Source organism: Petaurus breviceps, unplaced genomic scaffold (assembly GCF_028583685.1).
Source record: "Petaurus breviceps papuanus isolate PSGF00001 unplaced genomic scaffold, PetGlider_PUasm1.0 90903, whole genome shotgun sequence".
NCBI classification, from domain to species: Eukaryota; Metazoa; Chordata; class Mammalia; order Diprotodontia; family Petauridae; genus Petaurus; species Petaurus breviceps.
Window position 1 is genome coordinate 13,804,234 of NW_027187376.1, and position 25,603 is coordinate 13,829,836.

At 36.9% G+C, this 25,603-nt stretch overlaps 1 protein-coding gene across 2 annotated transcripts in view; it reads left to right on the forward strand.

Annotated features, from left to right (window-relative positions):
• MDH1B (malate dehydrogenase 1B) overlaps nt 1-25,085 on the forward strand; it is a 31,030-nt gene extending 5,945 nt beyond the window's left edge. Inside the window, exons 2-11 of one of the 2 annotated variants that reach the window (XM_069075113.1) lie at nt 85-197; nt 3,817-3,951; nt 4,886-5,028; nt 5,947-6,446; nt 10,548-10,689; nt 11,888-12,051; nt 15,692-15,831; nt 17,967-18,018; nt 22,797-22,859; nt 24,829-25,085. In XM_069075113.1, the coding sequence (XP_068931214.1) occupies nt 85-197; nt 3,817-3,951; nt 4,886-5,028; nt 5,947-6,446; nt 10,548-10,689; nt 11,888-12,051; nt 15,692-15,831; nt 17,967-18,018; nt 22,797-22,859; nt 24,829-24,857 (1,481 nt within the window). In that variant the 3' untranslated portion in view covers nt 24,858-25,085. Of the gene's footprint in view, nt 1-84; nt 198-3,816; nt 3,952-4,885; nt 5,029-5,946; nt 6,447-10,547; nt 10,690-11,887; nt 12,052-15,691; nt 15,832-17,966; nt 18,019-19,445; nt 19,530-22,790; nt 23,223-24,828 lie in introns of those variants that run through there. The other variant, XM_069075112.1, reaches the window with a different exon arrangement.
• Nucleotides 25,086-25,603: the final 518 nt, after the last annotated feature.

A 25,603-nucleotide genomic window follows, 5' to 3' on the forward strand; every position in this document is an offset into this window, starting at 1 on the left:
AAAAAGTGATACACAACCTATGAATAACCATGTATAATACCAACACAAGAGTATGTAAACTGTTCTACTGATTTAATCTCTTAGGTAGTGCAGCTTGCCCATACTTTGCTAAGGCAGAACTTCTGGCAGATTACCTGCAGAAAAATCTACCTAATTTCCAGATACACAAAATTACTCAACGCCCCGATGTTTGGGAGGTAAGAAACTATTATAGTCTGTTAGATTCACTAAAAGTCATTATATCCCAATTTGATTATAATTGTTAAACTGGCTATTTCTGATTACTTTTCTGTAATAAAGTTTTGCTTATTCATGTAGTATATACAGATGGTCATTTTTCATGCAAATCTCTTCAGATCCATTTTTACACCCCAATTTAAATGTTTTAAATATGATTCATGGAAATAAATGTGCTTTCTAATTGGTAAGGATAAAAAAAAATTAGTTTCCCCTTAGGAATTCAGTATTTATCACTTACATTAGTACTTCTTAATACTTGTCTTCCTTCAGAAGCCTTCAGATTTTATTTTGAATGTCTTTTGAGGAAACCAGATGTTATCTGTGAAACTGCTCCCTTTTTGGACGTGTTTGAGACCTCTTTAGATTATTATTTGCTAGAGACTAGAACTCAGTTTAAGGTGGATATGCCTTAAACCACTTAGTTGTTATGGATATGCCTTAAACCACTTAGTTGTTATGGATTTGCCTTAACCCACAGTCTAACAGAGCTTAGTTGTTGCTATGCGTCCTTTGTTTTCAAAAAGGCCAATGACCCCATGATGTCGGAATCAGGGCACAGTGTGTTCTGAGGTAACTGATCAGTCCAATATGAGTTCAGAAGGCACTACTGCAGATTGGGCACAAGGGGTCCATTAGAACATTTAGAGTAGAAGAGGTTCTGGATCTGTATACCTCATGTTTCCTTTGTGCTTCTACAATTCTACTTTGCCTCTGGAGAACAATGTCTTCTTTGAACCAGGCATGCCTCACTGGACAATCCAGTGCCAGAATTTTCCATGTTTCATGGTCAATATTAAAGGTCTTCAAAGATACCTTGAGAAGGTCCTGATACAGATTCTTCTGACAACCGTGTGAGTGGTTTACCTTGTGCAAGTTCTCCATAAAATAATCTTTTGAGTGAGCCTTGGTAGTCATACAGTGTGGCCAGCCATCCGTGTTGCATTCTCTGCAGTAGAGTTGAATGCTTGGCCATTCAGCTTGAGAAAGGACCTCAGTGTCCATTGCCTTATCCTTCCAGGTGATCTTCAGAATCTTCCCCGGACAATTGAAATAGGAGCAATTCTGTTTCCTGGCATGATGCTGGTAGACTGTCCAGGTTTCACAGGAATACAACAATGAGATCAGCACAACAGCTATGTAGACTTTCAGTTTGGTAGTCAGTCTAATATCTCTTCTCTCCCACACTTTCCTTTGGAGCCTCCCAAACACTGAGCTAACTCTGGCAATGTGTGCATCAACCTCATCATCTATGTGGAAAATATAGTACTGAGGTAAGTTAACTTATCCACAGCATTCACATTTTATATCCTTATAACCTATAGAAGTCCCTTACACACAGTAGGTGCTTAATAAATAGTTAAATTCAATTGAATTCCACCTGATTTGCATGTATATAAGTGCAAAAAGTGATACACAACCTATGAATAACCATGTATAATACCAACACATGGTTTCATGTATGGATAGTATGGTGCTGGCTGGGAGAAAACCTGTTTTTTCTTGGTGTTAATTGTTAGGCCAAAATTAGCACAAGCAGCAGAGAATCAATCCATACTCTATTGCATCTTGGCCTTGGAGGCTGCATTGAGAATACAGTTACCTGCAAACCAAAACCCCTTTCACTTTGGTCTTGGCTTGTAGCCTTTTCAAGTTAAATAGTTTACCATTAGTGTGGAAGCTGATCTTGATGCCATTTTTGTCCTTGTTGAAAACATCATACAACATCACAGAAAACATCATGCAGAAGATCATGGAAGCAAGCACATAACCCTGATTCACTCCATTGGTGACTAGGAAAGCACGAGAGCATTGTTCTCCATTTAGAACCCATGTAAGCTGACCGTTATGAAGCTGGAGTACGATGCTGATGAACTTCTCTGGACAACCTAATGTTACATCCTCTAGAGCATTTCTCTGTGTATGAACAGTTTATTGCTGACCTGGAGGGAAAGCTGATTCAGCACATAGTCATCACCAGTAGCAGAAAAGGAGTGGACGGCTTTCAGAGACTCGGCATACAGCACTACATTTGCTTATCTGGCCCAGAACTCCTATAAAGGTCAAGATTGGTTTGACAAAAATGATGAGGAAATTCAGAAGCTGCTAAATGAGAAACAAGAACTCCACAGGGTTCACACTGATCGGTGACAAGGACATGATCCTGGAGAGATATGCTGAATATTTCTGTAGTGTTCTTAACAGACCATCATCAATCAATGCCAAAGCCACTGATCGCATGCCTCAGGTTGTAATCAGTTCCTCTCTAGCTGAACATCCAAGTGACGAAGAGTCACTGAATGCCATCAGACTCCTCTTGAGTGAGCAGCAAAGCACCTGGTGCTGATTCTGTCCCAACAGAGATCTATAAGGCAGGGAGTCTATTATTTATACAGAAGCTGACTGAAATCTTCCAGGTTATATGGCAAGAGGAAATCATCCAGCAACTTAAGGATGCTTCCATCATTCATCTCTATAAAGGAAAAGAAAACAGGCTATCCTATGACAACCAGAGGGGGATCTCTTTCCTATTCATTACTGGCAAGATCCTTGCCAGAGTCCTTAATTGGCTAATTACTTATGGGAAAGATAGACCCCTGCCTGAGAGTTAGCGTGGCTTTAGAAAGGGCCACAGAACAGCTGATGTGGTGTTAGTGGCCTGACAACTCCAGGAGAAAGGCCAGAAACAGAACAGAGGTCCGTACACAGTATCTGTCAGACTGATCAAGGCCTTTGAAACTGCCAGTCTGGACATACCAAGTGTATGTCCCCCAAATGAACACTGAACTGTTCCTCTCAACTTACAATTTGACTTTAAGAGACAAGGGCCACACAAACCTGATAATTTTATTTTATTTTTAAATAAGCATAAATTGGGTTCATCAGATAACTACCATCTAATCTCGACATTACTCTTGACTTTCTGAACCTGACTAAGCTCAACATCCCCACTAAACTGAGACAAATAGCTTTTCTTAAAAGGATGAGCAAGAGCAAGGGGCAAATGGGCTTATAAAATTAGTGCATAGTTAAAAAATAGTTATGTTTCTTTTTAAACATAACATTTAAGGTAGAAAATGAAGTTCTATAGTATCATTTTTTAAAAATATGGTATGTCTTGACATTTTAATTCTACTGACCAATCTGACTGAGCAAGGTCTACCCACTCATCTGAACCAACTACTAGCTTGATAAATAAAGGTTAATTTCACTTTCTTTTTCTTGCTTTTTTGTGACTAATATGGAACTTATGTTTTGTATGAATTGAGATGTATGATGAGTATCATATTTCTTGTCTTCTCAATCAGTGAGGGAGGGGGTGAAGTGAAGGAGAGAATATGAAACTGAAAAGAAAATATTTTTTTAAAAAATTTTCAAAGATAAATGTAAAGTATATTTTATTTTTTAAACTAATTTGCTAATTTGTAATTCAGTGCCATTTTAAAATTTACGGTATACTTTTTAAAGAACACTAAGACATCTTACATAAGTTGGAAAGGGTTGCATTTAAACTTACAAAATCTAAATTTTAAATAAATTTCATCGCACTAAACTTTCCTTGGCATATTTTTTCAATAGAAATGGCTGAAAAAACTGTGTAAAAAGAATAAATGGAATCACAAACGTTCTCCTATAGTTTGGCGAGAATTATTGGACCGTGGGGGAAAGGGTCTTCTACTGGGAGGATTCAATGAGTTCTTGGAGCATGCCCAGGTAATAAGCTGTTAATAAACAGTCAACACATGTTTGAAATGTTATCTGCCCTGCTTCACACTATTACATTTATTTTGAAAATACATTCGCTTTTTTAAAAGTTCTCTTGTCTCTTCTTTCTTCTTCATGTAGCCAGTGTATATAGCTCTGGAGCTCACTCTCTCAACTCCAACTCCACTGACAGGTTGGGTCCCCAGAGCAAAGCTCCTACTCTCTCTCCCCTCAGAGGATTAAGATCACTTCTGGTAGGGCTCAGTCTCTGGAGGAGTTGCCTCCTTGCTTGAGGGCACATCATTTTGACTGGGTTGGATCAACAAGCAGCTTGTTTCTCATGGCTGGCTCTTCATTTATTGCCAGCAAACTGTCACGTACTCTAACTTCTGGTCTTCTGGTGGCATGTCTGATTTTTTGAAGCTCACAAGGTAGCGTACTATCTTTGATCTCCTACACCTGAGAGCAGAAATGAGAAACACAAACAGGCAAAGAAACTGAGGCACCCTGAATTCACAGACGTGTCAGCTGTTATAGGGAGAGCAGGACATTGGTACTACCTCTCTCCCCACCAGGAGACTTACAGCATTTCTTCCTCACTTGTAGCTAGGGAAAAGACCATGATTTGGCCCGTGCATACCTTTTGTATACATGCTCACTTCTAGCTTGGTATTTATCAGATAAAGACTTTTCATCACCAGGAGGTAAACCAATGGAAAACTGTCATAAAATGCCTGCCCATGCTCTGAATTGGGGGCAGGTCTCCTCTATTGCTCATGATCATGAATTTCCAAAAACAGGCTCACCACATCCCCCAGAGGTTATGGCAGCAGACAGAGTATACTGTGGAATAGGGCCCCCATTCCATTCATGTGAAACAGAATGAGTCTTTCTTTGTATCAGTATGTCTTCTTGTGCTAACTTAGCTCTTCTCTCTGTCTAGCTTTACTACGGCATCACGTCAAAGATGATGACCCCCGAAATGCTAATTATTGCTGGCGAGAACTTGGAGACACATATAGCAATTGAGGAGGAGGAAGAAGAGCTTAAAAACGAAATCAATCCACTAAAGGTCTGGATCACCGGGTAGGAAAGTAGAGCCCGGCGATTTGCTACTTTGCAATTTTTCTTTGTCAGGGTGCATGATTAATTCCACTACAGATTAGGCAAATATCACTTTTGAGATTTATTTCAGTGATTTATTTAAAATGCACCTAAATGAAAATTTACTGCCAAGATAGCACCATTTAGGAATGTTCAACATTTCTTTATTTCCTGAATACAAAATCAGTATTCTCACAAAGCATTTTGTTTGTTCAATAGCCTTTACAAAGAGATAGCTCCCTATTCCCCGTGTCTATATTATTGTAAGTTTTAAAATATTTGACTTATTTCTGTGATTTAAAATCCTAGTCCTATAATGTACTAGTGAATTTAGGTCTTGGCTGAATTTTGGATTGTTTTAAAAACATATTTCTTAATATGTAATTTTTTTTCCAAAAATTTTACATAATTTTTCATGAATAACAGTTGAGAGAGACCTAATGATCTTTATTTTCACAGGAGAAAATTTAAAAGAATATCCAAAACAGTTGTTTATTAGAAATAGCTCCCTACAAACAAGAATTTTTATTTGTCATTTGAAAAAAAGGCATTATCTGTTATTTTGAGACTACCTTCTCATGACCAGAGAAAGATAGAAGTCAGAATTTCTTATTTTTTAAAAAATTCCAACCTAAAACAAATCACCCAAAATCTGGGTGTATGCTTGTCCATTTAAAAATATATGCAGTCTTACTGAATTTACAGAATTATATGGGTGTTAAAAAAAAAAACAAATTAAAATGTTAAAAACAAAATGTTGAAATGCAAAGAATGTAAAACATAAAATGTTAAAAATATATATATAGTCTTACTGTATATAAAGAATTGTATAATAAGAGTAAAGATTTAAGGAAAAACATCTTTTTTTCATTTATAATGAAGTTATCCCATTTTCATCAGCGCATCTTGTCCCACATGCTACAACCTGATTCCAATACTGGTCAATGGAGAAATATTCAGTATGGAAGAAGAAATTAGCATCCATCTCATAAACAGCTTCTATGAAGAAGACACTCTCAGTGGCATTGTTATGGAGGGCCAAGACCTGGCAGCACCTCTTTTGCGGGAAATTTCTGTTTGTACAGCAATAGAAGAGGCCTTTTTTGAGGCGGAGGTTATCATCATACTTAGTGACAATATGGATAATGAGTCTGATACTGTAGAAAACAGAATCAGAGCTAGGGTTCCTCTGTGTCAATTATTTGGATCCCTGATTGAGAAAAATGCTCATAAAACTGTGAAAGTTATTGTGGCAGGAAAGACCTTTCTAAATATCACCACCACTTTGCTTATTACTTATACACCATCTATTAACCCACGGAACATCATTGCTCTGGCCATGGTGCTCGAAAATGAAGCAAAAGCCATGTTGGCCAGAAAATTGAAAACAACAGCATCTGGTGAGTCATTGGTATTTTTAATCAATCGTGTTTTTGTTTTCAGAACAGCTAAAAACTCTGCTCTCTGAGGCAGGAGTCTGAGACTAGCAATTGGACAGCAAACAGGGGGCACAGTCTTAGTTGTGGCCCTGACACGGGACCTTTAGGCTATATATACTTAACCTTTGCTGGACCTCAGTTGTCACATGAGAGGATTATTGGCCTAGATTATTACAGGATTGTATATTGAGAGCTAGAAGTGGCCATCCAGGCCAATCCATTCCTTTTACAGATGAGGAAACAGAAATGAAGTACTGGAGATGTTCAAGTCATTAGCACCAAAATTGTTGCCCCCTCTAGTATTTCCAATTCTGTGATCTTAATGTATAATCTGATTAGTTTGCAAATCCCTATTGGTGTATAATTAATTAATTTTTATGGCTAATTTAATTAATGTGAGAAAAGATAAAGGGATATAGACTATATGTTTACCATTTGAAAATAATTAGGAATGAATGAATCACTAGAAATGCTGTAATCCAGTAGAACATAAACATCCTGAGAGTAGGGTATACCTTCCACGTTTTCCTGTCTTCCCAGAAATGGCATAGCTCCCCCCCCAACCTGGTGGAATTAGAGATTAATAGACTTACATCAAGTCTATACCTTCTTTTTACACATGAAGAAACTGACAGGCAGAAAGGTTATGTCACTTACCCAAGGCCACACAGGTCAAGTAGCATTTATGGAATCCCCCAAATTGTGCTATGCTGCTAAATAAATGTTCATTTATTAATAAGAATTACTCACCATTTATAAAGCTCATTAATATTTTAAAGTACATTGTACCACATTATATATGAATCTCAGAACAACTTTGAAATTGGTGTTATAAATACTACTGTCCCCATTTTACAGAAGTAACATTTGAGGCTTTGATATATAAGTAACTTGCCCATGATCACATAGCTACTGAGTGTCAAAGATGGGGTTTGAATACAGTTCTTCCTAATTCTAATGTAGTGCACTGTTACAAAACAGTAAATTGAACTAAATTTTCTTAAATCATACATCCTAATTTTAAAAATTCGAATGCATTATATTAGAATGTTGATACTTGGATTTTTAAAACAATTTAATACTTTCATTTTCATATTTACATATACATACACACACACATATATACACATACATATTTTAAGGTTGTGTACTACATCACAAGATCTGCATAAACCCAGTGTGTATGATTCATGTGCTCTTTCTTCATTTTTTTGTAGACATTGAACATAATTCCTCAAGTCCCCTAAGTTCACACTTTGTATATATCTAATTTCATTCAATTCAACAAACATTTACTGAGCATCTCCCATGAGCAAAGCACTGTTCTGGATGCTGGAGCTGATACAAAAATAAATGATCCTTTTTTCTCATAGAGTTCACAGTCTATTGGTGAGAAATGATATGTGCACATATAACTATAATACAAAACCAGATATGATTAAGTACAATATTCAACAAATGCTCTATGGAAGGTATAATGGAAAGTAAAAAATTAATGGCATGTTGAGTAGGTAAGGAGCAGCTAGCATGGAGCCCTTTACATAGTAGGTACTTGATGAATAAAAAGAGAGTTTATGGTGTTTAATGGGTGTTGAAATTTGTTTGTTTGTTTTTTGCTATTATCAGTCATCACCCTTACTAGTTACTGAAATGGCAAGCATGGAAGTTAAGTGGGTAAATGAATGGGTTGCAAAACAAGAGTATTACAAGTGGCAACAAGGTACAGTATAAAAAATGGTGGCTTTGGATTCAGAGGCAATGGTAAAGGTTCAAATCCTTCCTCTTTCACTCACTGCCTGGATTAGTTGGTCTCCAACATCTAATGAGATGTCACAGTAGATAGAATCTGAGTAATAAAGGTCCTTAGGGAAAGAGGAAATAACAGTGGCCAGTGAGCATTCAAAAACATGACAAGCATCATTTCAGGAAAAACTGGAAAAACCTATAAAATGTGGACTTGTCCTAAATTATTGGAACCAAGAAATTCTGAATCCCTTATCAAATGACAATAAAAGCTGCATCCCTTACTTTAACAACAAGAAAGCTCTAGAAAGCAATATTTCTATTCTGTCCAATCTAAAATATCAATGTAATTTTTGTTGTTGTTATTCAGTCATGTCTGACTTTTCATGACCTTATTTGGGGTTTTCTTGGAAAAGATAATGGAGTGGTTTGCCATTTTCTTCTCCAGTTCATTTTACAGACAAGGAACTAAGGCAAACAGAGTTAAGTGACTTGTCCAGTGTCATATAGCCAGTAAGTATTTGATGCTGGGTTTGAACTCAGAAAAATTAGTTTTCATGATTCCAGAGCCAGCATTCTATCCACTGTACCACCTAGTTGTGCCTATCAATATAATTACCAGAACCAGTGCCAAAGTGAACCATTATTTATCAGAGTAACCTGATGTCCATCATAAACATTCATGTTTTAAGAAAGGCTAAATCCTATTGCATTTCCTTTAGATAAAGAATCTTTAGATAAAGCAGCTTGCTTTCATTATGTGTAAAACTTCAGCACCTATAAACAGCAAATGGTTAATTTTCAAACGTCAAACTCCATTTTGAATGAAAATTTTATCTTCTCTATGTCTTTAGTATTTGTAAATTTACATTGAAATGTACAGGGGTTTTTTCATTTTGTTTGCTACTTCACATTCCATTATTAATACTTATTTGTTAAGAACCTACTATGTACCTAGGTGCTGAGGAAACAAAGACCAAAAAAAAAAGTAAAAAAAAATAGACAATTTTGAAGATATAAAATGAAAAAACTTTTACACACAAAATAATTTCAGATAGAATGAGAAAAAGTACAGTGAAGAAAAAATTGTTCAAATATCTATAATAAAACTATGATATCTAAAGTAGTAGAGAATTGATGCAAATATAGAAGACCAAGAGCCAGTCCTCAACAGATGTGACCTTTTTTTTTCAGAAGAATTACAGCCTATAATATGAAAACCTATTAAGACATGCTCCAAATTACTAATAGAAACAAATATAATTAAAACAAGTTTGAGGTTTCGTGTCATACCCTGCAAAATGGCAAATCTTAGAGAAAATATGGACAGTTCATGTTAGAACAACTCTTGTGCCTCTGTTGCTAGGGAGGACTTGACACACAAATGCACTTTTGCTTGAAGCTATGAATTGGTCTCATTTTGAATATCAACTTGAAATTATTCAAAAGCTACTGAACTGCTCATGCCATTTGACCCAGCAATCCTATTATTGAATATTTATTTCAAAGAAATCAAAGACAAAATAAAGTTCCAACAAATACCAAAATGTTAATGGAAATGCTTTTTGTAGTAACTGAGAATTGGGGGGAAATGAGGCACTCGTTAGTTGGGAAAATGCCTTAGTTTCTTTATCTGTAAAATAAGGAAGTTGAACTTTATGGCCTGTGAGTTGTCTAACATGCCCTCTATGCATCTATGTTCCTAAGAATACCTATGTGAGCTTTGGAATGTGAATGTAACAGAATGTTATTGTCAGAAATAATGATAATGCAGAGTCACAGGAACATGAGAAGCTTTGTATTAGCTGATGCAAAGGTGAAATAAACAGACCCAAAAGAACATTCACTAAAATGATATAAATAAAATGGTTAATAAAAATGAAGCCGAACACTCAGTAAATGAAAAAACAAATAATGAAAAACCAGATAATGAAATATACCACAGTCATCTCAGCAGAGAGAGAAGACCTCTAGGATACAGGGGCTATCTACATTGCCAGATGAAATAACTAGTTTTGCTTAGCATTTAACTAAGTTAATTATAACTATGTTATGAGATAGGCTTTCCTTTCAGGGTAAGGGTTGGGATTATGGAGGAAGGGTTATGTTTCTAGAAATAATTGTGATATAAAAACAAAATTAATTAACAAATTTTTTTAAAGGGGGCTGTACAAGGAAATTAAAAATTAGCAGGATCCTCTCACATTTTTTAAAGAGCAATTTTCCTAGGTTAAGATCCCAATTAAGCAGTTCTCAGGCTGTATATTTTCTATTTTTACATGCATTGTTGTTTTTGTTAATTGAGTTCTTTTGTTCTAGACATCAAAGATGTGATAATTTGGGGTAATATTACTGGCTCTCGCTACATTGACCTGAAGAAAACAAAAGTTTTCAGATATGACAGTGCTATTTGGGGACCTCCAAGCTATTCACGTTACGTATTAAACTTGATATTCGATAGGTATAGTATATTTTAAATATTGTATACTAATCATTATATAGTAATAGATGATAAAATTATCATAACCTTTAAAATAATTTTCAAATATCTTTAATTCTGCAAAAATGTGATTTAATAAGCCAATTCCCCCATATTTACCATGTTAACAATTGAAATGAATAGATAGATATATTCATAGGGATGAAAAACCTGGCCACTAGATTTTATGTTTAACTTTGAATTATATTCACATGTTAATGGTGTGTGTATGTGTGTAATTTTCTAAAACTTCTCACTGAAAATATTTTCAATCATATGTAATTATTTTAGGATTAAGGGGAAACATAAAAAGATCACAAAAATGTTTGGATTTTTGATCCAAATCATTTGATTACTTTTGGCCTGGGAGAAGTTCTTCCTGGGATACATTTTAGAAAAAATTATCCATAGGTATGTACTTCTATTCTAGTCCTAGGAAAGCTGGAATCCAACCCCACACAGAGCCATGGGCAAGGATAAATGACATCAGTCACCTCACAGCATCAATTTTGTGACTGCTTTCTATAGGACTGCAGGATTACCCAACATGCACTGCATGCTTTAACATATTCTGATAGAGATGTAAAACTATGACCTGGAATATGTATGATTTTTTTTTAAAGAAATATATTTGGCTAGGTGGATGACAGAGTCATGAATTTCTTAGCCATAGCACTCTTACAAAATATCTCCTTATTTGTATCAATGAAGCAAATGCTTACAGAGAAAAAATGATACATTCTTGAATTATTGAAGTAGGCGACAAAAGACAAAATGTGTCTCAGAGTGTGTGTTTTTCCATAATGTGGTGAAAAATACGCTGTGTAAATAGGAACTTCCTCTTCCTACAGACTTAACACTATAGTATCAATCATTCAACAACCATTTATTATTTGTGCACACTCGCCAAAGTAAAGAAGTGCAATGTATCAGAGAAAATACAAAAGTAACTAAGACATTTTTCCTGCCCTCATGTAACTTATAATCTACATACACAGTCATAGAAAATATAAAGTTAGTATATGGCAGATCTCTTAGGATAGAGTTAGTGTGTGACTGTACTTAGTTTTAGGTTTCAGTTTTCCCTTTTGAATTTGAGTTAATTTCCCATTGTTTCTGTTTCTTTTGATTTTAAAGGGGCATTGTATTCTAGTAAAATGATCACTTTCTTTTCTTGCAGTGATTGGATTGCCAAAGAATTCGGGCACTCCCTCAACTTATGGAGTTTGAGAGGGCATTTCCAAAGGGGTATTTTAGCAGCCCACTGTATAGCCACCATGCTGAAATTCTGGTACCACGATTCCCCTCCTGGAGAGATATTCTCTCTAGGAATAATGAGTGAAGGTAAATCTTTGTTTCTCACTATAATAACATTGTTCTTCCTTGAGGACAGCCACCATAATTATATATCATTCCTTCTCTTATATCTGAACAAAACTCCATCCAGTGTCTGATTCTTTTCCTTTGTTTAACTTCCCCAGTTTAGAATTTGGCAAAGGAAGAAATAAAAAAGGCCTCTTCTTCCCTAGGTCTCCCTGGATGCCGTCTGGAAAGACTCAAGCCTCTTAGCTCTCTTGAATGTCTCCATCTTCCTTTCTCCCTGTGTCTCTCCTGTGGGCATAGGTTGTTTAGCCCAGTAGTATCAAACTCAAATAGAAATGGACCTAAATAGGTCACATATTGACTTAGAAAACCACAAATTAACTTTACCTGTTTTGTATTCTATTTTTGGTGGCTAGGTGACAAAGTGGATAGAGCACCAGACTTGGAGTCAGGAAGACTCCTCTTCCTGAGTTCAAATCTGGCTTCAGACACGTACTAGCTGTGTGACTATAGGCAAGTCATTTGACTCTGTTTGCCTCAGTTTCCTCATCTGTAAAATGAGCTGGAGGAGGGAATGCCAAACTACTCCAGTATCTTTGTCAAGGAAACCCCAAATGAGGTCACAAAGAGTAGGACACAATTGAACAACAAAAATTTTATTTTTATTTATTTTGTTAAACATTTCCCAATTACATTTTAACCTGGTTCTGGCTGCATGCAAGGGCTAAGGCCACATCTCTGGTTTAACCCTTTAAATTTATAGAGATAGAAAAGAAATGGTTATTCATTAACTTTTTGTACAAACCATCCTCACACCCTACCTTCCTAAGAAAACACCTCTCATTCTGAATACTAAATTACTGACTTTGTAATTAATTATAGAACACAACTTATTTGTAAATTGAAGACTCCCTAAGTAATATACTTCTGTATATTAAAAATATACTTTTGTATTTCTATTTTAGGGATATAAATAAAAAACAAAATTTTAATTGAATATATAATTTGCTCATTAACATGATAAAGAATGGTGGGCTAGATCAGTGATCAGAATTCTTAACTTTCTCAGGAGCTGTTATAGACCAGAGGCTTATAGGATTTTGAACTGAAGCTACCTGAGAGAATCACAAAATCTGTTAGACCGGCCCCCAGAAACCTTTGGTTCAGCCCTTACCTGAACAAGGATTACCTTTAAAACACACATGACAAAGAATCATTCAGCCTTTTCTTGGGGGCCTTGAGTGAAAGGGAACCCACTACCTCCTGAGGGAAGCCATTCTACTTTTATTTTTTAGACAACTCCATTTGTTAATAAAGGGCAGCTAGGTGGCACAGTGGATAGAGTGCCAGGGCCTGGATTCAGGTTGACTTATCTTCCTAAGTTCAAATCCAGCCTCAGAAACTTACTAGCTGTGTTCTCCTGGGCAAGTCACTAACTCTATTTGCCTCAGTTCCCTCATCTATAAAATGAGCTGGAGAGGGAAATGACAAACTAATCCAGTGTATTTGCCAAGAAAACCCCATATGGGGTCACAAAGAGTCAGACATAACTGAAAGTGACTGAATAACAACAATTGTTAGTATGTTTTTCCTTTCCTCGAGCCTAAATCTGCCTCTGCAAATTCTAACCATCTCTTTAGGTTCTGATTTCTGGTGCCGAGAAGAGTCATTTTAATGCTCCTTCCATATAACAGCCTTTGAAATACTTCAAAACAGCTATCACTGCTCACCCTCCTTCCAACACAGAGCTATGACTTGGTCAAGGGGATAAGGGATTCTTTCCAGACCACCCAACCTCTAAGATATCCTTGGTCCATATTGCTCCGTCCCCTAGCAGTGATTTCTCATCACCATTTTCAGTGCATGAAGGAATCTCTTTCCTGACACAGGGTGGCTTCCTGGGATCTTTTTCCCACAACAGGGCCTTGTGACCCAAGGAGGTATCTCCCTAAGGTCTCTCCCCAAGATTTTCCTGAGCCTACCACTTGCCCCTGAAAAATGGCTAGCTACAGCTCTGCCCTGAAGCCTTCTTTTCAACAAAGTAGGCACCCCCAGTTCCTTCAACAATCCTCTTCTGGCTGGATCTTGAAGCCCTTGCTCTTTCTGATTGTCTTCTTCGGGAGATCATCTGGCCCTTTGTAGATGAGGTTACTGGGTTCTATAGAAATTAAATGACTTGTCTGAAGTCACATAGATAACAGGAGCAGACCTTGTTCCAAATCTGATGCCCTTTCTAGTGTGTCTTGCTGCTTGATGCTATGTTATTTTTGTTATATGTCATTTGCCATCCGCTCATGTCGATAGAACACAGATAATTACAAGAGAGTGGCTAATACTCCCTACAAATTTCCTCCCTGAAGGAGTTCCATCAGTATGGGACACAATCTGGCACTACTCCAAGTAGGCCCAAGTTTGGCACCCTTAGCTTTACTTTTTACCACTCTTGTATCCTCTATCTTATCGCTTTCAGATTCCCAGGGACTTGGTTCTGTAATTCCCCTATCAATACCTGCTCTTATGAAAGGATCTGATATCAGTAATTTACAAATGAGTGTGAATGTGTCATTGAGTCCCATTTTATGGGACTTCATGTCTAATCGTAAAAAATTATGGCTTTATGTCTAATTGTAAAACAAATGACTTTGTATCCTCTTAAAGGGATTCCAAGTTTCAACAAGCAGGTGAGCCTGATATTTGAGGCAATTTGAGTGAGTAAAGCATAGAGATAGGAGACTGTTTTAAGGAAGCACTTGGAGTTGTGGGAAATTCCAGTATTTTCCACTCTTTTTGCTGTATGTCTCCTCCTGTTTATCCTAGTGGACAAGAAGTAGAATGATCCATCTTGAAAAGCATCTAGTGATTTACTGCAACCCTGCCTGCCTCCCAGTCCCCCATATTAAAAAATCAGAGGCAAAACCATCTGCCTGAGTTAGGTCATACAAGTACTGCCCCTGGCAGGAGAGCAGTGGTTAAAATCTAGCTTTGCTCATTCACAGAACAAGGTTGTTTTTTTTTTTCCCTTTGCACAACACTGCTGGGAAGCCAGCCACAATTTCTTGTTTGACGAACAAAAAATATTCTACATAAAAGGAACCAACTTAGTTGAATGTTGAGTGCTCACTACCAATAACTTTCCCATCACCTGCCATAGCCAGGTTGTATTGATTGTTTTAATGAGCATTCAATGTTTAGCTGGAAAAGCACCATGCCTGTACTCTCTGTTCCTTCCCTTTCAAATCATATAATTTGGCCCATAGATAATATAAAACTGCCTTATGGGTTAGAGTATGGGCAAAGAATGCAAACAGACAGGACTTCATGAGAAACGACATGAGAAACATAGACTGTCAGCTCAGGAAACATGGGCAGGAGAAAATGGTCATGGGGCCAGCTACATAGGAGGTTCCAGAGCCCACAATTTCTGCTGTCACTAAATCTACACATGCATAATCCAGGCATAGACAATCAAGAATGACTGGGTTCCAGGAGAATTACATGATAAACATAAAGCTGGCAGAAGAGATTACCTTCTGATAATTCAGCATAATCATCATCAAAAACATTTATTGTGAGTCATTTAAAAATTTTGCATATTCTTAGGGCAGTGAAGAAGAAATAACTAATTGCATTTATTATTCACTGTCTTCTGGGGACACTCCAGGTGAATTTGGCACACCTGAGGGAATAGTGTATTCCATGCCAGTAAAATGCGTGAATGGAGTATGGCTTCCTCGTACGGATTTGTCTGATACTGAATTAACTGAAGATGTTAAGGGGGCAATTATCCATGATCTCGAACAGGTAATTTCAGAAAAGATACAAGGAAATTGATTTTGCTAATGTAATTGAGGGTTGGGGGAGGCAGAATTTGATTCTATACATATACCAGCTCAGATGATATAGTCACAGATTCTGATGGATTCAGAAGGGGCAATGCAGTTGGCTGGGTTGTAAGTTGGCCATACCCTTGCAAGGTCTGCCTTGAAGGCAGATGACACAATTCCAGGAGCTACCAGTAAGGGAAAAACCCAGTTCTTTAGTATTAGGACAGAGCCCTTGTTCCAGCATTGCTCATGTCTGATTGGCCCAAACAACCTCACTCTCAATGCTGGCTCCCTTTTCTGTGGAATCTGCCTCAGTCTATGTGTTCATTCTCAACTCCACACAACTTCTGGCAGCCTCATCTTCTACATATCATGTGTTATGAGAGTAATTAATATTATGCTATTATGTTAATAATTAATTATTAATTTGTAACACACCTTCTTCCTTTTATTTCTGTTAAAACCCAACTCCTGAAAAGGATAGCAACCTCTGAAGGACATGGCTGACTGATAAGATTGTTCCCAGCCCTGCAGGCATATGCTTATTAGGACCCCACCCAACTTAGAGACCTAATTTCTGTTTAGAATATAAACAGAATCCTGTCAGAGTGGGTCTTTGTCTGGTGGAAGAACACCCTGTCCTAGATTCCATTCATTAGAGTTTAGGGCAGCTCAGCTGATGGAGAAAACTAGCCAGTGAGGTCCAGATGGAAATGGCTTCACCTGCCCAGATGCTTTGAGGTGGCTGAGTCTCATGATCAAGCCATGTTCTCAACAGGAGCTGAAGACTTTTAACCTCGTTAAATGTTCACCATTCAGGGTTCAGTTTCACTTATTAGGAAAGTTCCCTTTCAGAAAAGATTTGAGGCATTTCAGGATCTCCTTGGGGTATTTGGTTACTGAGAGAAATCAATTTATTGATTATAATCTAGACTAATTAATAAATTGATTATCAATTATCCAGAAATTCTGTCTTTTAGGGTTTTCATTTGTCACAGTTTTCTATGTGTCTCATCAAGACCTGGTTTCTTTACCAAGTCTGGCCTCCTGGACTCTCCTAACTAATCTTCAGTTAGGTCCCCAGGGGTGTGACCCAGAATTCTTCCCACTATGGTGGCGCTTCCTTTCTTATCCACTCAAGGGATTTGTATGTACCTCAAAAAGGGATCACCTGGTATGGAAGCAATTTTACAGTTAGTTTAATACCTTGTTATCAGCTACTTTTGTGTGATAAGATCCTGGTTTTTCAAAACCAATTCCCTTGTACTCTCTAGCTGAAGAGAGGAATTTATTTTTTATCTTAAATGTAGCAGCATCACTATAGTTTATTGAGCATGATCAGACCTTATTTTAGGAAAATCACTTAGCTTTGTGGAGGATGGTGGTTAAGGAGGGGAGAGACTGGAGGCAAGGAGATCAAATTGTAAGATAATTATGAGATATAATCAAATTGTGAGATATTTCACACTATGATAAATAGCAGAGAACTTGGAAAAAGATTCATGGAATTCTCTCTGAAGACGATCTCAAAGGAGATCCCAATGCATTCTGAGAAACATTCCTGGGATTGTTCCATCTGCCTCCAAGGAATTGGTGTGCAGCCTCCCAGAGTGATGATTTGGAATGACACCACTTATTCCAGTATATCCTTTCTAGAGTGTGAAGAAATGTTTGATTACTTTATAATCAAATTATCTTGATGCCATTTATTTGCTCTGTATTTAGCTATTTAAAATAGTAAATAAAATATTTTATTTTTAAAAAGTGATTGCATTAATAATAGTGATCAGTAAGAGGTAACGTGTTATATCTCTCTCTTTTTTAACCATGTTACCTCTTAATGATCACTATTATTAATGCAATCACTTTTGATCAGAAGAACCAGGATTCAAGCTTTTGCTCTTGTACATAGTAGCTATATTACCATATACGTGTCACTTAAGCTCTGAAGACACCAAAAAATATGAGTTGCTGAACCATTGATGATCTTAATTGGCAAAGGGGCTTTCCATACCAGTAGTAGTATATGAGGGAAATCTCCAGTTGGGACCAAAAAATCGATGATCATTGATTATCATCTGTGCTGTAATCATGTCTTTTTTTTTTAAATAGGAAAAACTAATTGCACTTGGAGAAATATCAACTTACCATCCATATGTTCCAGGTAAAATTTTAGGTGGAATTTTAAAAAAATGTTGTCTCAAAAGGAATTATCATAAGCTAGGTGGCACAGTGTATAAAGCACCAGCCCTGACGTCAGGAGGAGCTGAGTTCAAATCCAGCCTAGGACACAATATTTACTAGCTGTGTGACCTTGGGCAAGTCACTTAACCCCAATTACCCTGCCTTCCCCCCTCCAAAAAGACCAAAAAAAAATAAGTGATCATAAGAGATGTTTAAAATATATATTCCCCAGCTAGATTTTATTTTTAAAACTTAGTTCACTAAGGATCTACTCTGATGTCTCATAACAATAATAATGATAACAATTAATAATTATATAGCATTCTAAGGTGTGATGGTGACCCTATGCTCTCAGAGTCTATGCCAGTGTGGTACAAGCTCTGATAATCTAGAAAGGTTTTTGACATGAGCCCCTTGAACAATTCTAAGTCTGTGGTTTGGAAAAAACATCATCAGGGTGATTGAAGGGTAATGAACTGAATGAATAATTAAAGTTAACCACTATGTGTCTTGGAGTTTGCCGCCTTGTACATTTTTTTCTGGAGGTGATCTGTGAATTCTTTCAATTGGAATCTCATTTTCTATGTACAGAAATTCTGAACTGTTCTCTTCTTTATTTCCTTCATTATGGTGTTAAAGTTTTTTTTTTTTGTCTTGTCATCTTTTTATGGGAGATCTATGATCTCTATTGTTTCTATGCATCCTGTCTTCAAAATCAGTATGTTTTGTTTGCCTAGCAAGCATGTTTTCTTCTCTTATTGTTTTTTTCTTCCTTTCTTCTCAATTATCCTTCACTTCTGTGCATTTGCATTCCCAATCTTTGGTCTCCTCTTTGTTTCTTTGGTGAGATTTACCATCAAAGATTACAGTTTTTCCATTCTGCTCATTATTTTTGCTGTTCGGGTCATAAAGTCTGCTCTCATAATTCTCATTTCTCTTTTGAACCACCCAGAAACAACATATTGTAGTATTCTCAAATTTCAGAGAGTTCTCTGTCTCATCAAGTTCTAGATCATTGTCCTTTGTTTTGTAGTATTTATTTATAGTTTCTTATACTCATTTAACAGATCTAGAGGCCATATTTCCTTCTGTTGTTAATGTTTTTCCTGTTGACTTATCTATTTATCTTCATGGTCTTTGAATTTTATTCTTCCTGAAATCTTTGGTAATTTTAGTCTCCCTAAGCACTTCCCTCATTTCCCTTATCACTCACTTTCTAAATTCTTCCCCTCTAATTGTAATTTCCTTAGGGGGTTGGATCTCAAAGTATCCCACCCTCCTCCCACTCTGGGCAATTTGCAGCAAACCCAAGAAATTAAACAGTCGTTAATGTAATGTATAAAGAATATGATGATTTGTTCATCTATTTTTTGAACTTTTCATTTTTATTTAATTCATATATTTTAGTAGCTGAACTCTTACCACGTGAAAACAGAGTCAGAATCCAAATCGATGAAAACAAGGAAGAAGATCAAAAGGAACAAACTGGTAGTAATTGATTTAATTAAAAATTACCCATTTTCATCCCAAAATACTAAAATTCAATCTTGTGGGAATAGGTATACAAGTCTGTTGCTTGCTCACAAAATGGGATCAAAGAATATCCCTCTCTGATACTTCTTGCAGAAATGAGAAGATACTTGAAATATTTTTCATTCTTCAGAAGAAAAGCACTGTTGAAGAAAACAATTGTCACTGATTTAGTGCCTACAATGTACAAAGCATTTCAGGGAATGCAAATAAGGGATATCCCAAAGTCTTAGCTCAGTTGCAAGCTCTCTAATTGTTTAAAACTGCACCAAGATATTTGGGACAACAATTTAGTGTAACTTTAAGCTATATTTAGTGTAAGCTTTAATAGCTACAACTGCATTAAGACTTTTAGGACACCCTGTATATCTTAGGTTTGGTTTTTGCCTTGGAGAAGCTTATCCTAATCAAGCTAGGAAAATAAAACCTAACTATATGAAAAGTTAAATGACAGTATGATATGACTACTAAATATAGTAACACTAGAAGCATATATTAGTTGCTAAGTGAATGATGCAGGCAGTAGGTGTTCAGAGGAAGGAGAGACCAATGTCATCGGATTTAGTCTTTGAAGAGTTCCTTTTCCAAGGGATTGATCTGAGTTCCAAAAGCAGAGAGAAGAAAAGAGAAGGGAGGTTGCATTTTAGATAGAGGGAGATGTGTACAAAACCCATGGAGGTGCAAAGTACAAGTCATTATCTGGGGAGCAATGCTATTTTTGCCAGAGTTGAAGGTTGTAGAAAATTAATTAGTTGAAAGTAAAACTGGAAAAGTAAACAGATTGTGGAAGTCCAGGTTAAGGAGTCTGGATTTGGTAACAGTAGGTATTTGGGGGCCATGGATATTTAAAAGTGGGAACTGACATAATTGAAGTGGCTTAGAAAAATTTATCTTGTCACAGTGTGTAAGATGGATAGGAATAGGGGGAGATTGGAGCAGGAAGATCATGGAGGAGACCATTGCAGCAGTTCAGGGGTGGCTGGACTAGGGCCTGAGGGAGGGGTGAAAAGAAGTGAAAGATAAGAGAGATTTATTTGAAGGAAAAATCCACTGACTCACTGGCATTGGATATGAGAAAGAGGCAATGGCAGCTGCCCAGAGGAATCAAAGTGAATTCTAGATTTTGAGCCTGGATGACTAGAACAGTTATCCTTACAACAATTCTGCAAGGTAGGGCCTATTATCACCCTCATTTTACAATTGAGAAAACAGGCAAACAGAGATTGAGTGATTTGCCTGGAGTCATACAGAGAGTAAGTGACAGGGACCAGATTTGAACTCAAGTCTTCAAACTCCAGGCTTAGTGCTCCAACTGCTGTGCTTCTAGATGCCTCAGGTAAAAAGGTTAGTTTAAGACATGATGTTTGGGGGCAGCCAGGTAGCACAGCGAGTAAGAGCACTGGCTCCAGTGTTGGGATGACCTGGGGATCAAATCCTGGACTCAGACACTTAGCACCCACCCAGAAACACCTGGCTGTGTAACCTTGAGCAAGTTACTTAACCCCGATTGCTTAGGGGCGGCCAGGTGGCTCAGCGAGTAAGAGCACTGGCTCCAGTGTCGGGATGACCTGGATCAAATCCGGGCTCAGATACTCAGGACCACACCCAGAAATAACTGGCCGTGTAACCTTGAGCAAGTTACTTAACCCCGATTGCTTTAAAAAAAAAAGACATGATGTTTGAAATGATCCTAGGAAGTGGGTATTAAAGTCTGCGAGCCTACCGGAAATTTAGGACTGAAGTTCAGGATTGAAAAATTCAGATTTTTAAGAGTCTTTCATATAGAACTGATCACTGAAACCGTGTGCAAACACATGAGCTCTCCAAGTGAGAGAGAAAATTGGAAGATAAAGAGAAGCTGAACATTCCTAGAGTGGAAGAACAGAGAGAAGCCTGAAAATGGGATGTCAGAGAGTTCAGAGGGTGAGCAAATGAGAATAAAATGATAGGATTTAAGGGAGAAGAGAGTTTTCAGAAAGACTGGGGTGATAAACAGAAAGTAGCATTCTACTGAGAAGTCAAGAACCAGAAAGAATGAGAAGCAAGCCATTGAATTTACTGATTTAGAGGTCATTGGTGACATGTCAAGTGGTAGTTTCAGGAGAATGAAGGGAATGATAGATAGTTAAGGATATAGTTGATGGTGAAGAACTTGGGCAGTGAGTTTAAATCCAAGTTATTTATTATTAACATCATTTTCTGAATACCAAAACCATGTAATTTCTTTATGTATGTAGGATCTGTATGTGCACACATAGCCACATTTCCATATCTATGGGCAGCTAGTAAATAGAATTCTGGACCTGGAGTCAGGAAGACCTGAGTTCAAATCTAACTTCAGAACCTGGACAAGTCACTTAACCCTGTTTGCCTTAATTTCCTCATCTGTAAAATGAGTTGGAGAAAGAAATTGCAAACTACTCCAGTATCTTTTCCAAGAAAACCCCAAAAGGGATCACAAAGAGTTGGATACGACTGAAACAATTGAACAACAGATAATGTATATATTATATATCAACATTTACTAAGCATCTATTATGTGTCAGGCACACTGTGCTAAGTGCTATATGTGAGGGAAGTGGAGACAGAGACAGAGAGAGAGACAGACAGAGAGAGAGAGAGAAAATTGTCCAGTTTTTCAGTTCTCTTGACAAAGGTAACTTTTGTTCACCTAAGGAGAAAGAAATACTAAATTTGAGCTAATCTGTTTTAAAATTGATTTCATGTAAATATGAAAATATTTTTATATATTATAATTAATGCATGCTTATATGATTAGTTTCTTGCCTTATAAAATTGTATATCAAAAAAGTGTTTGAATGACCCTTTGTTTTCTCATTTATAATATAAGGAGGTTGGGCTGGATGGTCTCTAAGGGCACTCCAGTTCTGAATCTAGGGTCCTTCATTTCACTCCTGCTACTTCCTTTCCTGAGACTCCCTGAACCACAAGTGGAGCCCTGAGGGAGTGAATCCCAATGCTTGCTGCTAAAGATGTTTTTCCAGCTCCCATGTATCCTGCCATTCCTTAAGTGCAAGAGACAGTGCTACAGCCACTAACTAGCTTAGGAGGCCATGACTGATCTAGAACATCTGTGATTCCTAAAAAGGCTATAGAATACAAAAAGGAGAGAAAATCGGGGAATGAGGATATGTTCAAAGAATGATTATTTATAAATGTTGAGTTTATTATTTTCATCGCATTTTATTATTTTTTTTTTTGCCTTAGAATTTTTCAGCGCAGGTTCTCTAGAAGTCTCAGATGCTCAGAGTAGCCAAGAACCCTTAGAAGGTAGGTTATAGACATAGCTAAAGCTGATATTGAGAGATGGCCGGCTGGGATTTCTGTTAATTGCTGCTTGGAAAAGTGGCCCAATAGAACTAAGTTGTCAGGAATGAAATTCTGCCCCCTTGGGACTGGGGTCCTTCCTACCAAGTCCCTCAGGTCTACCTGTTCACCCTTTGCTGGAAATAGTACATAAATGCTAGGCACCTGGCCAAATTAGGATTAACAAACAAGAAAAGGAACCCATTATTACCTGCAGAGAAGCTCAGATTCCAGGTTATATATTCTGAAGCTTTTCTGTGTAATAAATCTCAGTAAGTATAAAATTTCACTCAAGAAACTTCATTATATAAGGGACCATAGATAATTCTATGGTCATATCCAGATGCTCACATCTCGTCTGTGATCAGACTTCAGATGGTCTTTAGGAGTTTTCATTTTCATTGCCATCCAGACCCTAAGCAGTGCTAATCAGGAGCCAGGAAGATTTTATCTATTATAGACTATTAATTAAACTCAAAGAAAAAAACATCAATTGTGAGCCATGATAGAAGCACTAAAAAGATTTAAAAGCCACAAATGAATTAGAAAATTATTATTATATAGCAATGCTAATGCAAAACTATCCAAAGATCCACTGTATCAGAATATGACTCAATCAACAAATATTTATTAGGCACCATAGTATATATCAGACAATGTCTTAGGAACTGCAGATACAAAGACAAAAATGAGATAGTTCCTGCCTTCAAGCAATTAATATTTGAAGGAGGCAGCATGCTTATGAGTATATACAAAAGAAATACAAGGCAATAACATGGGAGAAGCTAGGTAGCACAATAGAGGGAGTGCCAGCTCTGGAGTCAGGAAGACCGCAGTTCAAATCTGGCCTCGGACACTTACTAGCTGTGTGAGCCTGGGCAAGTCACTTCACACTGTTTGCCTCAGTTTCCCCATCTGTAAAATGAGCTGGAGAAGAAAATGGTAAACCACTGTAGTACCTTTGCCAAGAAAACCCCAAAACAGAGTCATGAAGAGTTAGACATGACTGAAAATGACTAAGCAAAAACAATATTATGATATTAATATGCATTACAATTTCTTTTTTGAAATAGATTAAAGTGTTCCCATCACAGGCCAGTTTCTAAAAATGTATGTTTTTCTTGGGGTAGATGAAATTAATCAGTAGGCTGAGGCAAAACCCTAAATTTTAGATTCCTTGATCCAATTCCAGACCAGCCAAACAACACCCTACATGCCAGCAGGTATTTGAAAAATTGACCGTCCAGGGAACTCATCATCACACCCTTCCCTGGTTTCCCTCCCTGTGTTCTTACAGTTTAACCTCTGTGTCAAAACTTTGGATCCAGGAATGGGCCTGATCACTTTGGGATAATAATTGGTGCTGTGGATTAAAACAGGTAGCAGGATAGATCCAGAACAGAGAAGGAAGTTAGTCGCAAAACTAAGAGTGGGAATCAACCTGGAAATGGGATCCACGTCATAGCTTGGAAGTTGTTGGTGTTCTGGAAGGGTTTAGCCGGGTTTTTACAGCAGTACTGTATGTCTTACATACTAAGAGCTAATCATACTAATGTAATAAAGTAGGGAAATGTTGGATTTAGAGACAGGAGACACCCAAGGTTAAATCCTACCCTTGACATTTACAAGCTCCATGACATTGGGCAAGTCCTTTAACCTCCTTAAGCCTTAGTTTTCCTATCCGTAAAATGGAAAAAAAGTACTATTTGCCATGCCTGCCTCACTGGGTTGTTGTGAAAATAAAATGAGATAATTTATGTAAAATTCTTTGCAAATCTTAAAATGTTCTATAAAAGTCACTTATTGATATTGATAGAGTATCAGCTAACAGATTGGAATCCATGAAACAGAAAATTAAACCAGATCATAGGTAATCAAACAAGTACTTAAACTACTTACAAGTACTTAAATTGCCTTGTTCTTTTCCCCTCAGGAACTGAAAATGAATCCCCGGATAACTAAAAGAAAAATACAGGTGAAGAATTACATTGTTTGAAAACAAGATATGATGTAGTAAGGGGTTACACATGTCTACACTTGGGGAAAATACTGGAATGAGAGATTTAGATGAGTTTTAGACTATTACAATAGGTAATATAGGTAATACAATAGGTTGCTACATGAATGGCAGCGTTAATGAATTGTCAAAAGCAACTTGTTTCCCATATGTACTGTCCTACATTTTTGTTATTTCATTTGTAAGTAGTAGTGTAATATTTATTTTCAAATTAATTACATGTATATTTTGAAACAAAAATATAATAAATTGTGTAATATAGTTGAGACTGTTGTCCAGACTTTCATTAACTAAGAGCTGCAGAAGGCAAATCAAGATCCACATAAAATTTGAAGGAACCTTAATAATTCTTTTTAAAGTGTCAATGAACAACTTCCCCATACTCACTCAATGATCATTTTAAATATTCTGATGTCAGTCTCTTTTGAATATTTTGCAAATGACTGTTAGGGTATTTGCATCCTTCTGAAAGTCTTAATTAAAGGAGACAATCTCAGAGATTTATGTTACTTCATATGTGTAGTGAAATGTCATATTTCTAAAACACAACAGTTTAGTTATCTTCTTACAGCAAGCATTTTTCTTAATATTTTTTGCAAGCAAATAATTATGTCTATTTCCCAGCATTATTGCTGACAATGCATTTCTCATAAAGGTGTAGAATGACAGAAACTCTGCTAGAAAAAACTGA